Source organism: Diachasma alloeum, unplaced genomic scaffold, assembly GCF_001412515.2.
Source record: "Diachasma alloeum isolate Michigan unplaced genomic scaffold, Dall2.0 Dall_scaffold_00352, whole genome shotgun sequence".
NCBI classification, from domain to species: Eukaryota; Metazoa; Arthropoda; class Insecta; order Hymenoptera; family Braconidae; genus Diachasma; species Diachasma alloeum.
The window spans coordinates 127,947-145,188 of NW_021680491.1; the positions used below are offsets into that span (position 1 = coordinate 127,947).

Below are 17,242 nucleotides of genomic sequence, written 5' to 3' on the forward strand. Positions count from 1 at the left end.
CTCCGACCTCGGCTAGTCTCGGTGAGCTCACGGGTGGTTCGCTCAATCGGAGGGATAAGTGAAGGATAGAGGGAGGGTTAACGATATTAAACCGACCGTACTAATGTGGGTAAAATAATTATATATTAACTTCTTTTTATACACGGTAGTGTTTAATGGGTCGGTATAACGCGGTACTTGACTCGACTTTGGGACCTTGACTTGACTTGGTTCTTAGTTGGCTGAAGGCCTGAGCTCAGAGATCTTCTCTGTCCAGCTCCCGAACGTACTCTGGCGTACTCTGGTGCTTCCCGAGTCGTCCAAACTCGTCAAAGCCCCAAAATGCTTACCTAAACAATCCCACGGTTTTCTTCACTAATATGGTTTCGTGCATTTGTTTATATAGAAACCTACACAGTCAAACAGTTCAGCACCCTGAACTGGACCTGTAAAAACCGTGGAACTGCTTACGCTGGTGTCCATGGGACACCGTGGGACTGCTGAGCAATCTTTGGATGAAGGGAATGAGAAACCTCGTTTCCCATTCCCATCGTCCACCACTTTGGGCATAATAATTATAATTATTAAATAAATCGACGTATTGATCGATCTCAATACGTCACATACGAAATAAATTTTTTTTTAAATTGAAGAAATAGTATATTTCAGTACGAGCGTGCGGTGAACGTTATCCATCTCCTACGAGTCAAAAAACACTTTTCCGTCATATCTGCAGGGAAAGTTAGATTTTCTTTCCCAAATGACGGCGGGAAAGTGGGTTATTTAATTCCTCGGATTTTTGTTATTTTCGACGATCCTAGAATTAACACAACCCGCGTTCCTCGCTGCATTTATAAAGAAAAATCGAACTTAACCATGCAGTTATGACGAACAATAGTATATGAACCTAGGATGGAAAATAGGACATCAGAATCCTCGGCTTCGCCTTGAGCAGCAGTCCGTATGCGGTTGGAATATCCTGTTTTCCTCCCTTGGTGCCGAATTTAATATTCCCACGAGTGTCGAACCCTATTTTTCATCAGAATCTGAAAAGTAGAATTTTGCACGCACGGAGCGAGCATAGAATTGCTTTTTACACACAAGTGATGAAAAATAAGATTTTGAAGGCGCAGAATTATAACTGGTATCTTGAGAATGTGAAGAGATATGTATCGTAATCACGAAAGTTGGACACTTGAAAAGTCTCTCTGCACTTTCTCGTAACATCACTCATTACCAAGATATTATGATGAATGACAAGATGAACTACTCTACATAAAATATTATGACCATTTCTTCGTGATTATTTTAGGATAAGGAATCCTGCGAAAGAAATAACTAAAAAAAATCTCCACTTAAATAATTCCAACACTTTACTAGTAATTAACGATTGATCATTCAATAATTCTGCAGTAACTGGCATATACGTAAAACGTATATTTGGCCTTGAGCTTGGTGTTGACGATGCTAGTATGGTGCACGCGCAACCCCTCGAAGATTTCGGTGGTCTCCATCCAGATCCAAATTTGACTTATGCAGCAGATCTTGTGAACACTGTACGGGATGGTACTCACGATATGGGGGTGGCTTTTGATGGCGATGGAGATAGAAATATGGTAATGATGAATGACTCGCATGTAATATTTTTGCATCCTTCTGCAATCGTAAAAGATATTGCTCTACCATATAATTTGTGTCAATGAATTACTTCTGCACTTATTATTTAATTCTGATTCATTGAAACTTTTTTACTCAAAACTTTCCTGGCTACCCACGAAATTTCTTGATATTTGCTTCCCTTGCGATGAATTCATAATTCGGGAATGTTTTGCATTTGTTTCAAATATTTAATGACTTTACTGTGGATGAATTCACAGATAATTGGGAAAAAAGCATTTTTCGTTACACCGACAGACTCCGTTGCTGTGTTGGCAGCTCATCTGGATATCATACCATACTTTCAAAATACTGGAATCAAGGGATATGCAAGATCGATGCCAACCGGTGCTGCTATAGATCGTGTGGCTGCTGAAAAAAAAGTCGAATGCTTCGAAGTGCCCACCGGATGGAAATATTTCGGTAGTTGAACAACTCTTTTTAAAATACAATTTAACCTTCAATTCGATCCTCTAATAAAGAGGAGAATTGAATCCCTATGTTGATAAGATAACCAGTTCAAAAATAAGAAATTTAAGAACTCATAATTTTTTGAACTTAGGACATTTTCTATAGAAAAAACGTTTTTCTTATTCGTTGGTGAGAGGTTTCTGCACAAAATCCATTTAATAAATTCCTCGATCAAAATTGTTCCGGAAAATATTTCTTGGCTCTACAAAGTGAGGCATCATTTCCAAATCCATTCCGAAATATGTTCAAACGAATGGGGAACCTATTTCGGAATGAAAACTCGAAATTAAGAAACTGTAAATAAAGAAATTACGTATATTCGCAATTGAAACTAAGTCAGTGGAACGCATCAGCAGTTTTCACAGATCGGCTTTTGGAACTCATTCGCAGGGCCTTATGACATGCCATGCAGATGTGAGGTAATGACTGAGACGTCAGAGTCAGGAGTATAATAAATACCTATGAGTCTGTTGCTTCGGGGCCAGTAACTTCACGACAGTCATCATCAGCTTTCATCTAATACCTTCTGTATCGGAATGAATGTATTTAAAGTTCTCGCCACGAAAGAAGGAACCTCGCTGGGTACTCCCACTCTCCTGAATTCAGCTTTCAATCCGCGGCCCCCACCACTCAAGCCGAGGTTACTTCTTTCGTGGCACGGACATTAATGTGAACTTCGCGGATTTTGATTAAAAATGAAAGAATATTATTTAGTGATTGTCGCGTATGAATCATTCCATTAAGGCCCGCATGGAAGGAATTTTTATTAACGTGGCGATTTTACGCCCTCCCACTTTACGGTGAAAGAGAGAAGCTTTATATTAGGCGCTGCTGTGTCGGTAAAAAGGAAAACGCCAATAAAGCGAGGCCGAAAATCAGACCGGAGATTGTCTGGGGTCCCGAAAATATTGCGGTAATTTTTTAGTAATCTATTGATTACATACTTAGCAGCGAAGGGTGGGGGGGGGGGGAAGGGATAATTCATGAACTCGTCAGGGAAAAAAAAACTAATTCAACGAGTGTCTGGTGGATAAAAGGGTCGAAAGGGGAGAAATAAAAAAACGCTCCGGTGAAACTGACGTGATGAGAGAGAGAGGAGGAGGATAATAATAATGATAATGATAATAATGATGACGATAATAATAATAAGAATAATAATCAATGATGAATAAGATAATAGGAGAGGGAGGAGAGAACATTGCAATCCGGGTGTAATAACTTTGACCCCTCTTTTCCCTCTTCCCCTCTTCCTCTATTGTCAACCCCTTCTCTATGTCGCCCCTTTAGGGATTCCCTAGGGGAAAAGTCAATTCACGAGAACCCTAATTGTGGGGATAAAAAATGATTACAAAATATGATATGACCATAAATGAACAGGTAATGACCTCCGGGAAGTCGGTAATTGGGTCTCAGAGGGGTGAAAACCGTAACTAGTGCATAATCATCGGATGAAAACTGTCACTAGATCATCTGTTTTAATACCCATCACAACACAAAAATGGCGGTCAAATCACTCGCGTAAAAAACTAACAATTATATTTCCTAGAAGGACTTCATCACGAGGAGACCTAAATACCGCCCTCTGAGCTATTATTTCGCATTTTTTCTGTATTTTTTTTTACCTATTATTGTTGACAGGTCAAAGAAGTAAACTTGATAAACCTATTATACACAAAACGTACATAACTTTATTGAATTAGACAAAAATGCAAAGAGCATGGAAACTTTGGTGTTGGCATGGTAGCCATTTTCTTGTAATAATAATTATATGAATGTCGAACAGGCTATGCATGGTGGGAAAAAACTAGAATTAAATTCCCCTAGTACAAAACAAAATACCCCACAGGTTATGACCGATGGTTTCTAACATCACTCTCATCTTGAGTTGGAGATTTAGACATTTTTTTTTTCAGGATATCCAACTCGACAATAAAACCATCGACTCAATATCTTTAACGTCGTAATTTTATAGGAACTTTCGCAACTCATCCAGTTCTCGTAGTCACAGCTTCCTGAGTATTCGCCTTCATCAGTTGATCCTTGGAATCAGCTTTCACTCTTTTCTGCTTATGTTTGGGTCCAACCACCCTCCAGGGTGGCGGAACAGACTCCTCGTCACCTTGACCACCAACAGAATCACGGTCAGGTGGCGGTTAGCTTTTGTCATTTCACAAGGATACAACCTCTGTATGGGTCTCACGAGAGTTTTCCTGTTAGCAGCAACCCTCACTTTAACAACTCGAATGTTTCCGTCCTTTCCAGGATAGACTTCAACAACTCGGGCTAGAGGCCATTCCAGTCGCTTGTAGTTGTCAGCACCCACAAACACCAAGTCCCCCTTCTTGATGTTCACATTAGCCCTTTTCCCATAACTTCTGCGTGCTAATTGTCCGAGGTATTCCCTGCGGAACCTGTCACGAAGCTCGTCCCTCAATCACTGCCTGTACTGGATGCGTCTTCGCAGCGCCTGGGCATCCACTTTGTCAATGTCGGGCACACCGTGCTGTCTCAAGTCCCGCAGAAACATATCTGGCGTGAGAGGGATCAGCTGCTCGGAATCCTCAGCCAAGTATGTCAATGGTCGAGCGTTGATTACTGCCTCACAATCACATAAGGTGGTCTGGAGCTGCTCGTAGTTGAGTGAGACTCTTTTCAGGGTCTTCCTCAGCAAATCTTTAATAACACGTACCAGGCGCTCCCACCATCCTCCCCATCAGGGAGCAGCTGGTGGATTGAAACGCCATTCGATTTTGTTCACCACACCTCGCTCAGCAAACTCTCTCCAATCGATCTCTCGCAACTCTCTGGAAGCACCAACGAAGTTGGTCCCGTTGTCACAATAAATAACAGAGGGACGACCTCTACGAGCGATGAATCGTCTCATTGACTCCAAAAATGAATTCTCTCTAAATTCTAAATTCTAATTCTCTTAGAATTCTTTAATGCCTAAAGGAGGTTAGGCGGTGTTTGAGGTGAATTTGAGAGTGAATTTCTGTGGTTCCCGGTAGCTTAGTCGGTAAGAGTGCCCGGCGCGTATCTGGGAGACCCGGGTTCGATTCCCGGCTGGGTGAAGCGGAAATTTTTTCTCTCTAAATTCTAATTCTCTTAGAATTTTTTTTTTTTTGTGGATAACGAGGTTACCAACTCCAAATGGACTGCCCGATAAACAGCACAGGTGTAGAGCACAATCCAACCCTTGCGTCCATCCTTGAAGTACACAGGCCCCGCCAAGTCCACTCCCGTCACTTCGAATGCTGCTGCATCTCTCACTCTGGCTTCTGGCAGAGCCACTGGCGTCCACTCGAGTCTCTTCACACTGTATCGCTTACAGGTGACACATTGGCGAACAACAGATTGGACTGCGCGTCTGCACGAAAGAATCCAGAAGTCCTCTCATAGCTTGCACATTGTCACCTCGATCGAACCATGATTCAGGGTGAGATGGCGCAGATATATCAACTTCTGTACCAAGGGGTGGGGATGGTCCAAAACAACAGGCCATCGAAATCCTAGAGTATCGTCTCTATGGGAAATAAGTGATTTCAAACGTAAGAGTCCTGCTGTGTCTTTGTAGATCGTCATTCCAGTGAACCGAGGATCATTCACTCCTGAGAAACTCTCTTCTTGTACTAATCTCAGGAGGGTCAACTCGCCTTGCTCAACCTCTTGAAGACACAACTCCCCTCTGATACGTTGATCAGGATTCTTTCTGCAATTAGCCAGGAATCGTTGGATCCATGCCACACGCCTGACAAGTTGTGTGTAACGTGAGAACTTTGACATATACCAAGGCACCTCCCTGTTTGGTTGTTGACATTGAACATTGCTCACGACATGACAGACCGTTGTACACGCCACCACACTTTTATCAGATGTCTTCTTCTTACTAGTGGTCTTCTTAACCTCTTTTTCAACTTCTGCTTCATCCATGTCACCAGAGGACTTTCGCCACAGTGCAGGAGGAAGCCTTAACCAGGCAGGACCTTCGTGCCAGTGGGATTCAATCAGTTGCCTGGCGGTACATCCACGTGATGGCAGGTCTGCTGGATTAAGACTCCCTGGAATGTGGCTCCACGACGCTGGATTCGTGAGGGTGCGAATTTCTTGAACGCGGTTCCCCACGTCAGTACCCCATTCTTTATCTCGCTGAATCCAAGCAAGCACTGTTGACGAGTCAGTCCAGAAATATTGACGTACCTGGGTGTAATTCACGGCAGACACTACCGAGGCCATGAGGCGGGCTCCCACCGTCGCCGCCAGCAACTTCAGCCGAGGAATCGTGGGCTTGTCCTTGGGTGACACTCGAGACTTAGCAACGACAAAGTAACACTCCGCTTTGTCACCCAGCTCTACTCCGGCATAAATTACAGAGGCGTACGCTTCCTGGCTGGCATCTACGAATGCATGGAGAGAGATTGATGCCTTCTCAGGTCCTCCTCCGAACGCCCACCTGGGTATTTCTAACTATTTCAACCAAGAGAGCTGATCCAACCAATGACTGAAGGCCTTCTCGGTGTCCTCATCCACACGAGTATCCCAATGTATTTCTTCACACCACAGCTTCTGTAATAGTACTTTGGGGCAGATGAGGACCGGACAGATCATTCCGAGTGGATCAAATAGGCTTTGCGTGGCAGAAAGAATCGTTCTTTTGGTGATGTCTGCTGGTCTCTCCTTCCTAATGACTGCATCAGCTAGTGCCAACGTGTCCGCCTCACGATTCCAGACGAGACCCAAGACAGGGCTCATCGCCGATGGCATCTCCAACCCCGAATGCTCCCATCCTCTCAAGTCAAAACCTCCAGTCCTGAGCGTCTCGGTGGCAATTTCTTGAAATCCCTGAAGCTCTTCTGACGAATGGACACTTGTGATACAGTTGTCCACATAGAAAGATCCTCTCAACTTTTCCATAATAATCACCTCAGCCTGAGATTCTTCCTTTTCTATCGCTCTCTTTATGTGGAGATCAATCGTGGCACCTAGCAAGAAAGGGCTACTGAAGACTCCAAAGACAACTCGAAGATGACGATAATGCTCGATAATAATGACGACTGACGATAATAATGTTATGTCTGGGTTGTACGTTGGCCTCCACAAAAATCTTAGGGAGTCTCTGTTCTCAGGATCAACACTAATTTGCAGGAATGCCTTGCGTATATCTGCGATGACGCCAATCCTTTTTTCTCTGAAGCGCATGAGCAGGGACGGGATGAGCTCGCTAAGGTTTGGCCCTGTCTCGAGATATTCATTGGGTGAAGATCCGGTTTTTCCTCTCGCTGAAGCGTCGAATACTGGCCTGATTCTTGTGGTGCTATTTTCCTTGATAACTGGTCGATGGGGAAGATAATGTCCAGGATTTTTCACCTCATCTTCTGGCACCCTCTCGATGATTCCTTCCTCAAGCCACTCATGAAATTCTTTTTCATAATCACTCACCATGTCCTTTGCTTGCAATCGAGTCCATGTCGTGTCCAGTCTCCTTTCTGCTAAGGAACGATTGTCTGGGAGGGGCCGATGGTTCTCTTTCCAGGGAAGTAATACTTCGTAACGACCTTGCGTGTTTACCCTAGTGGTGTCATTAAATTTGATCAGTACCTGTTCTTGATGAACTTCTTTGGAGAGCTTTTGGATGGGATCTGTGATACCCAGTACATCCAGGTCCCAGAGTTGGCTGACGTTCGCGCCCTGGACTAACATTGACACAGTGAGCAAGGCTGAATCTCCTTTTTCTGATTGTGCTTGAGAGGATTTTCCCAGAAGCGTCCAGCCAAGTCGTGTTTCTACAGCCGTAATGCCACAATCGAGATTGTGCAGCCTACCCGTATACAGTCTCTCCACGACATCAGCACCAATCAGCAACGAAATAGGCTGGCTCCCTCGTCCCACATCAGTCAAATGGACTGACTTTTGCTGCAGTTCTCCTATCCACGGTTCACTAGGAATCCTAGGAATAGCTTGACAGATATCCCCCTGGTGATAGGCCAAGAAATTGCACGCATATCCTCCATCTAGGCTGCGAATGCGTACTCCGAAGAGTGAGTGCACCATGGTACGATTTTCCTCTACTTCATACCCTAAGGATTCAGCTGTTTGACCTAGGATGTAGGAGTGATGGGACCCAGTCTCAATTATTGCTCTCACCGTTCGCTCTTGACTGCCATTGACCAACTTGACTTGAAGCGTTTGAAGAAAGCCTCCGGATCTGATGAAAAACTAGCAAGACTCTGCTCCACCATCTTGCTCGTAGCCTTTATCTCAGTCTCGGTAGGTGTATGCATCTGACGGCACATCAAGAGCACGTACGTTTTCCCACACTCCTCACATTTCTCCTTGTACCGGCAGGTTTTGTAGCTGTGATTAGTTTTTAAGCAGTAGAAACAGACGTTTTTAGCTTTTGCGATCTCTGTTCTCTCTGGCAAACTCATTCTCTTGGCCTTTTCACAGCTGACACTAGCATGGGCTTCGTTACAAAAAATGCAAGAGACTGGAGAAGGAGTTTTCGTTGCTAGTAACCCAGCTGCTGTAGGCAATGGCTTGGATTCTTCCTTCGGCTTCTTCTTGTGCTTGTCTTGCTTCTTTTTTTTCTCCTCGTGGGTCATTGAACTTAAACCAAACTTGTGAGCTACCATGAAAATTCTCTGCTCGGACACCACTTCGTCTTCTAGAAATTCCATAAATTTCGTCAACTTTGTCTTGGTATCGTCGATCCTCAGGCTGGTTGAGTGTCGCTGCCAGGCTCGAAGCAGCTCCTCTGGCAGTGATGACTCCACTAATGGGTAGAGCATAGCAGCGCACATGTCCGTTGCAACTCCTAGCGATTCGAGGGCTCTCAAGTGCGTCGATAATTTGTCGAATGTCAACTTGTTCTGTGAAGCACTGTTAGCTGCACTGTGGAGGACTAGTTGCAACAACTCACGAATATACACTTCCACCAACAATTCTTTCTTGCCGAACCGTTTGGTTAAACTCTCGACAGCTTTGTCATAGTTTTCGGTTGTTGGTGGAAAACTTCGCGAGATCACTGGCCCCTGAGCCAGGTGTCATTGCTTGGGATAGGTAATTGAACTTTTGCTCATTGGTGTAGGATGGGTCCTCGTGGATGGGCTTGTACAGACCCTAGAATAGAAGCCAGTCTTTCAACTCACCACTCAACTTGGGAGGCACGATTCTGGGTAGCTTCAATCCTTTGGTGTCTGCCCCGGACGGAAGTGCTGGAGGTGCGACGTGCAGCTGTGATGTGCTCTGAGAGGTACGAGGTGTTAGCCTGTCTTGAAATGTTGAGACCTCATACTTGATCTCGTGGTACTTTAACTTGTAGTCATCTTGTGACTCGATTTCTTTCACCATGTCTTTCTCTAAAAACTGGTCATCTATCTGCATGAACTCGAGGATCTTCGAATTGCACTCCTCTAGTTCGCTAGCCTTGTCCTTCACCAGAGCGAACAGTGCATTAACCTCTGGAATTCTAGGTGGTGTAGAGGTTAGTGTGGACACGAGGGTGTTGTGGGCACGAGTAAACGATGCGCGTACTGCGGCCCTTGCCTTCTTTGCACCCTACAATTTCTCTAACGCTGTTATCCGAACAGTCCTGTCACGGTCGCCAAAATATTGTGGACAGGTCAAAGAAGTAAACTTGATAAACCTCTTATACACAAAACGTACATAACTTTATTGAATTAAACAAAAATGCAAAGAGCATGGAAACATTGGTGTTGGCATGGTAGCCATTTTCTTGTAATAATAATTATATGAATGCCGAACAGGCTATGCAAGGTGGGAAAAAACTAGAATTAAATTCCCCTAGTACAAAACAAAATACCCCACAGGTTATGACCGATGGTTTCTAACACCTATATTATCCAAATAATATCGTCACAATTGTGGTTTCCGTGAATGAACTGATCACCTATCAGGATGGGTTTTCACTCTCAGCGACTGTGGCGCAATCCGTCCCGCAAGAGCTGAAAAAGGTGGGTAATTTCAAATCACAGAATCCAATAAAATTACGTTTTACTGTTCATTAGGCGTGAAACCGTCAAATATGTGAATAAAAGTGATCCTCATATTATTAGTATGCTTTGAAATGAGGTTTCCCGAAGTGTTGTGAAACAGGATTATGCGACAACAAATGCAAAAAAATCGTCAGATAATTTACTTAGTTCATGACTCGCAAAAAAAATAGTTTATCCAGGTAATTTATGCACAGAGCCCTCACCACAAAGGTAATTAGGCTGGGTTATGTCACATTTTCCCCTTTCATTTACATATGTGACGGTTTCACGCGTAATAAATAGTAAAACGTGATTTCATTGGATTCTGTGATTTAAAATTACCCGTCTTTTACAGCTCTAGCAGGACCACTGAAATATACAGTATACTGGAAAGGGCACTGGAAGCCTATTCTCGACCCAGGATTGCACGGTCGTATGAAAGCCCGTCGTGAACGGAGGCGCTCCGTGTGCGGTGGGGTCCGTACGGTTTGAGACCGTCGTATGTGACTTTGGCTCCGTACGCTCCCATGCGATTTTCACTCGGCGTTCGGTTTCGTATGACGGTTTGACGCGACTTAACCTCACACTTTGACATTCCCCTGGGACTGATTATTTACGTAAAAATTACTGTAATTATTCACACAACAGTACGAACATTTATCAACTGAGGATGTTTCTTCACATATTCCAACATCACCTTTCGCTGGGGCACTGTGATATTTCTCGGGTTTTTTGCTGCATTTTGTTTGTTTTTTGTTGCCTTCTTCACAACTTTTCCATTTGCTGACTTACGCCTCATTATTGCATGAATTAATGAGTAGATTTTAGGATAAAGATCTAAGAATAATGGATAAATAATCACAGTCCCAGGGGAATGTCAGAGTGTGCGGTTAAGATGCGTCAAACCGTCATACGAAACCAAACGCCGAGTGAAAATCGCATGGGAGCGTACGGAGCCAAAGTCACATACGACAGTCACAAACCGTACGGACCCCACCGCACACGGAGCGCCTCCGTTCACGACGGACTTTCAGACGACCGTGCAATCCTGGGTCGAGAATAGGCTCCCTGAGCCGCCCGAAGCGAGCCGAAAAAGAGGGTCGATTTTGGAGGCCACCTGTCTCTGTCGTACTGTCCGTTCCAAAAGTATTCTCTTACCTTGGACGACGTATAGAATTTAGCATTGGCATTCAGTCAGTTTTGGTTGCATATGTCTTTTTTGTTAAAATTCAAACTCATAACATGCGACAGTTGCAAATTTTATTCTTTCCCAATGTATACTGATACTTAGGGTATTTACAATTCTATTACGAGTAAATTAACATGGAAAAAAATACATGAGAATATCCAATTCAATAGATTTTTTATTCAGTTAATCTGACGGGAAATCGAAATTCTCTGAGTCAGGACCGTTCTCAGTATTCGGAATTTCAAATTTCGTTATGTCCAATATAATTCCTGAAACAGAAAGTTCATATTTAAATGATATCAACTTTTATTTCAAAAGGAATCAATTCCTCAAATTCAAGAACATGCCTTGAGTTTCTGATCTCTATTTGATCTTTCCAATACTGGGATGAAAAAATAGAACGTCCCAATATTTATTCTTCTAGCATCAAAACAATTTTTAACACATCAATTCACTACGCATAACTCAACCTAAGCTTCTCAACTCGTTCGTACCGTGTGGGGTATGGAACGTTACGCGCATGCGCACCGTTGAGAGAGTGAGAGAGGTGACCCCCAAAATCTACTCCTCTCTGGCTCGTTTTCCATTCAAGAGGCTGGCATTGCAGTGCCCTTTCCAGTATGTAGTATATTTCAGTGAGCGGGATGGATTGCGCCACGAGTCGCTGCACTTAGAGAAAAATTTTCTAATAGGTAGACCATATTTACTTGTGTTGAGGCCTCAGCAAAAAAACCTTTCCGTTGCCATTCCATAACCATAAATAATCGTAAATGTCCGACCGTACGTCCGATAATCCTCAAAATCTTCTTAAAATCACGTTTACATCTTTTCTGTTTTATTACACTTCTCTCAACTTTCGAGACGAAATGTCGGTCCTTCTGGTCATAAAACAATTGAGAAATTCCCCATACTTGGACTCAAGGGTCTGCGCAGGAGGGCAACAAAAAAGAGAGAGTCCAGCAGAGGTACCAAATGCATATCTCTTCCTCCGACAATCCTTGAAGCCAATAGTGTGAAGGATAATTATAATTTTACCCAATTGCAAGAGACTCCCCTTCCTCCGTTGAGAATAGTACGTTGTAGCAAATCAAGAAATAGAAACTAAACAGTTCTAAAACTTAACTGGAAGAGACAAGACTTCGTTCTGTCTGCAAAATTTCTTTACCCTTGACAAGATTCCGCTCTGTCCATATCTTAGCCTTTAACAAGACCAGTAGCCCTGTTAAGTGTGCAATTGAATTTTAGTGAAATTATAAACAACAATAGTGACTCTGAACCATATAAAAAAAACATTGAAAAACAGTTTAGTGCTATTAAGTTTTCACAGTGTAAATATTTTGAGATTAACTTTTGTAAAAATAAATTACGTGTACAGTGTACAAGTGCATTCCCACGTTCACTACGACACCCCCATTTATCGTTGAGTTGGTTTACGTCCCACCTTAGCCATCTGTCCAACCGCTGTTCCAGCGTTAAGAATATTTTTGGGCCTTACACCCTAAAAAGAATCGGTAAACATGCCGATCACGGAGGAAGCACGCGACAACTTGAGAGAAGTAAATTATTTTCAATTGCTTAAATCTCAGAATGTTTGCGGTTCACGGAACTCGAATGAATTTCCATTTATCACTATCATTGCGCATTATATCATAAATATATTACATATCGGAATATTGGAACGGCATAACGAAAAAATTATGAGAACAATAAATACTTGAAGATTGACGATTCTGCTACGCGATTTGAGTGAGTTCATTTGCGACAAAATCATACTTGAGTACACGAATATTTTAAAGCATAAGACCTTTTTCGGGCCACGTGAGTTTAGATGCGTGGGAGAAATGAAGAATTGAAGAAAAATTACTTGTCTGAAGAAAATATGTTTCAGATATTAGAAATTTTTTCTCTCAGTGTGAGAATGAAAACCCATCCTGATAGGTGATCAGTTCATTCACGGGAACTACAATTGTAGCTATATGATTTGGATAATATAGGTGAAAAAATACTGAAAAAATGCGGAATAGTAGCTCAGAGGGCGGTAATTAGGTCCCGTCGTGGTGAAGTGCGTAGCGGTGAACGGAACTCCAATTTAATATCGTCATTAACCATAACTGTTCGACCAATTGTTTTCTAACTAATTGACTTTTCTCCTCGAGAATCCCCTAGGGGGGGACACGGAGAAGTGGTTGAGGATAGAGACACGGGGAAAGGGGGAAAAGAGGGATAAAAATTAATACGCCCGGGCCTTAATTTGGTGTCCGCACTTTTTTCCTTTGGAAAAATCTTTTGGAAAAAATCGCTCGGAAAAATACTTTTTTTTCAAAATTACTTGTGAAAAAAAATTTTCCAGAAAAAACTACTTGAGAAAAATTTTTTTCCGGAAAAAATTATTTGGCAAATTTTTTTTTGGAAATAATTGTCCGGTATTAATTTTTTTGGGAAAAAATAACTTTTTTAGGGAAATAATAACTTATCCAGTCACATTTGATTGTAATTCTTTCTTGAGTGTTTCAAACAAATATCACTTCAATTGTGTTAATGGAAATAATTTTGAGCTCACGAAATTCCCAAGGATACATATACATTTGGGTATTAGCCACGGCACAATATAAACACTACACGAAACAGTGTCATAAGTGGGGGAAATTAATCTCCAGTCGATTGTCACTATCCCTTCCAACGTCAATTTCACTATCGCACCATTCAATACATTTCCAGCTAGAATCTAAAGTCAAAATATGCTCATTAAGTCTACAATTTCCCTGAACTTAAAATTATTTTCTGTACATTTTTTATGTAAAAAATGAATTCTATTTTTTTTTCTGAAATTTTTTCCAAGGAAGTAAAAAAAAAGGAATTAAATTCCGGGAAAAAAAATTTCCCAAGTAATTTTTTCCGAAACAAAAAATTCCCAAGTAATTTTTTCCGGGAAAAAAAATTTTCCAAGTTATTTTTTCCGGAAAAAAATAATTCCGGGAAATTTTTTCCGGAAGTTTTTTTCCTTAGGGAATAAGTGCGGGAACCCTTAATTTATGAAGTCGTTTGGCAAAAAACAAAATTCACAAGGCGACTGATAAACAAACAGGGGGCAGCGAGCATTAGATAGTGATCATGTCACTGAGTGATGTTTTGAAGCTTTCTTCGCCATCAATAAATTGATGGTATGCTGCCGAATGGTTTGAGCATAATACATTTTTTCANTTTGCCGGTAGAAAGAAATTCCGTAGACGGAATTAATCCAAAATATACGCGTCACAATATTGGGGCGAGAGAGATAGCGCGGTGGTTTTCGTCCACCCGTCAATCATCTTTTCTCGGTGTCCGTGGTCAGCGCGTGAGCGTGTGTATATGTAGCGAGACGCTACACCCCCCCCCCCCCCCTGTAGGAATTGAGGTTGGTGAGGGATGTAACAATTCACTAACAAATGTAATTAGTATTTAAATTACAATTTAATCAAGACATTTAGAATATATATCCAAAAGAGAAAGAATAATCAAAGTGATCTGATCGGAGGTCAGTGTTAGACTCTACTGACTATCTTAAATCGCGTAAGACGGGAATTTAGATACGCATGACAATAGGGGCGAGCGAGAGGTATTTTATACTGGGCGCGTGACAGAGCGCGATGATGTCACCGATGTCCAGTCGTCTCTCAGCGTTGTCATATCCGTGCGTGTGTTACGCGTTGGTGTGTGTGTAGCCAGGCGCTACACCCCCACACCACCACCAACACTCCCCGCCCTGCCAATTTCTCTCCAACTTCTTCTTTCCAACTTGCTAAAGTTTGAGGAAAACCTAAATTAGGGGAAAACGTGAACAGATAGTCGAGTATAAATAGGTAAAACCACCCTCAAAAACGGGTTTACTTTAATAACTCGAAAGCGGGGAATGTTGTAAAAAAATGTTTCAAACGAAAAGCGTAGAGAATAGAATTCTACACGAAAAAGGTTCAATGAGTTTTGTCTCCATATCCCATAGTAGGGTGGCTAGGGGCGGGTAAGGTTTACAAAGGTGAGTGCTCCATTTAAAAAAAACATATTTTGTGGAAAATGTTGTTTTCACTCATTTTTATTTGCTCATTCCGTCATAAAAATCATAATCTTCTATTCTAATTTTGTTTTTTTTTCATTTCCTCAACAGATTATCTCAATTAAGAAGATAACTAATTTTATAAGCTGGAAAATTGTCCTAAAAATTCATGGATCATTATTTTTTAATTTATAATATGTTTCTTCCATGCATTTCCAATACATTTTTGTTGGATTTTTTTTTCTATCTACCGTATGTTAATAAACATAAATTTTAAAAAAATCTTCCTTTTCTCAAGCGCTCTCTCCCACGCTTTAATCGCTGTACCTGAACTCACGTGCATGCGTTGAGTTAACATACGATTAACATACGAATATACCATTAACATACGAGTACGAGTGAGAAGAACGATTGAAGAGAGAGGAAGAATTGTTCTCGCTTGTCGAAAGCCATTCAAGTCACTTCAGAATTAATTTTTTAAAATTCGGGCCAAAATGTCGTATCAACTTTTCCTCAGGGAATAGGAAATATTCACGCTTCAGATGATTTTGAGTCATCTGAGCTCAACTTTTCGAGAGAATTTTTTTCATTTTTTTACAGGGAATTTTTAATTTTTTGAAAACACTGGCCAAAATGTCGTATAAACTTTTCCGGAGAGAATCGGAAATGTCCACGTTTCAGATGATTTTGAGTCATCTGAGCCCAACTTTTCGAGGCAAATTTTTTCATTTTTTTAAAGGGAATTTTTAGATTTTTTAGTCAAACATTACGAGGGTCAAACATCACAAGGGTCACGAGGGTCATAAGGGGATGGTCAAATTTTACGAGGGTCGAACATCACGAGGGTTACAAGGGAATGGTCAAATTTTACGAGGGTGACAAAGGGATGGTCAAATTTTAGGAGGGTCACAAGGAGATGGTCAGACATAGGGGTCACGAGGGGATGGTCAAATGTCATGAGGATCATAAAGGAATAGTCAAATTTCATGAGGATCCTCAGGGAATGGTCAAATTTCACGAGGGTCACAAGGGAATGGTCAAATTTCACGAGGGTCACGAGGGAACGGTCAAGTTTTTCGAACGTCAAACAACACCAGGATCGATCGTCATGGAGAAATTTTCGAGTTTTCTAGAAAATTAGATGAAAATTAGATGGGTTTACAAACAATTGGAGAAAATAATTCAGTTCTCTACAGAATTCAAGAAAATTGTCCAGTTTTGTAAAAACCAGAAAATTCCACGAAATTGTACGGTTTCACAGGAAATTAGAGGAACTTTTCCATTTGTTTAGAAAACTACGGTTTTCAAGAACATTTGAGAAAATGCTCGGACATTGCAGTACATGCGCACATTTATTTTTATTTTTTGTGCCTTCACATTTCTCTGAAACAAAATTTCTCGTAAGATTCACATCATAAATGTAAAATTTACAATCATAAGTTGAGATCTTTTATGAAGGTCAAATGTCACAAGAGTCACAAAGGGGAGCCCCAATGCAAAGATTAAATCTCACGAGGGTCGAATGTGACACCTTTGTGACCCTCGTGAAGTTTGAACATCCTTTTGTGACCCTTGTGATGTTTGACCCTCGTGAAATTTGACTATCCCCTTGTGGCTTTGTGAGCTTCGTGAAGTTTGACCATCCCCTTGTGATCCCCATGACCTTCGTGATGTTTGACTATCGTGGAGTTCAACCCTTGTGATGTTTGACCATCCCCTTGTTACCCTCGTGACCCTCGTGAAATTTGACCCTTGTGACTCTCGTGGAGTTCAACTCTCGTGATGTTTGATCATCCCCTTGTGACACTCGTAAACCTCGTCGAGTTCAACCCTTTTGACGTTTGACCATCCCCTTGCGAACTTCGTGATTCTCGTGATATTTGACCCTCGTGAAATTTGACCACCCTCTTGTGAGCCTCGTGGAGT

The 17,242-nt window shown here is 41.8% G+C and overlaps 1 protein-coding gene across 1 annotated transcript in view; it reads left to right on the forward strand.

Annotated features, from left to right (window-relative positions):
- Positions 1-17,242, forward strand: part of LOC107040989 (phosphoglucomutase) — a 74,615-nt gene that overhangs the window by 27,239 nt on the left and 30,134 nt on the right. The window contains exons 3-4 of the mRNA XM_015261330.1: positions 1,393-1,595; positions 1,857-2,058. Coding sequence (XP_015116816.1) covers positions 1,393-1,595; positions 1,857-2,058 — 405 coding nt within the window. The remainder of the gene's footprint in view (positions 1-1,392; positions 1,596-1,856; positions 2,059-17,242) is intronic.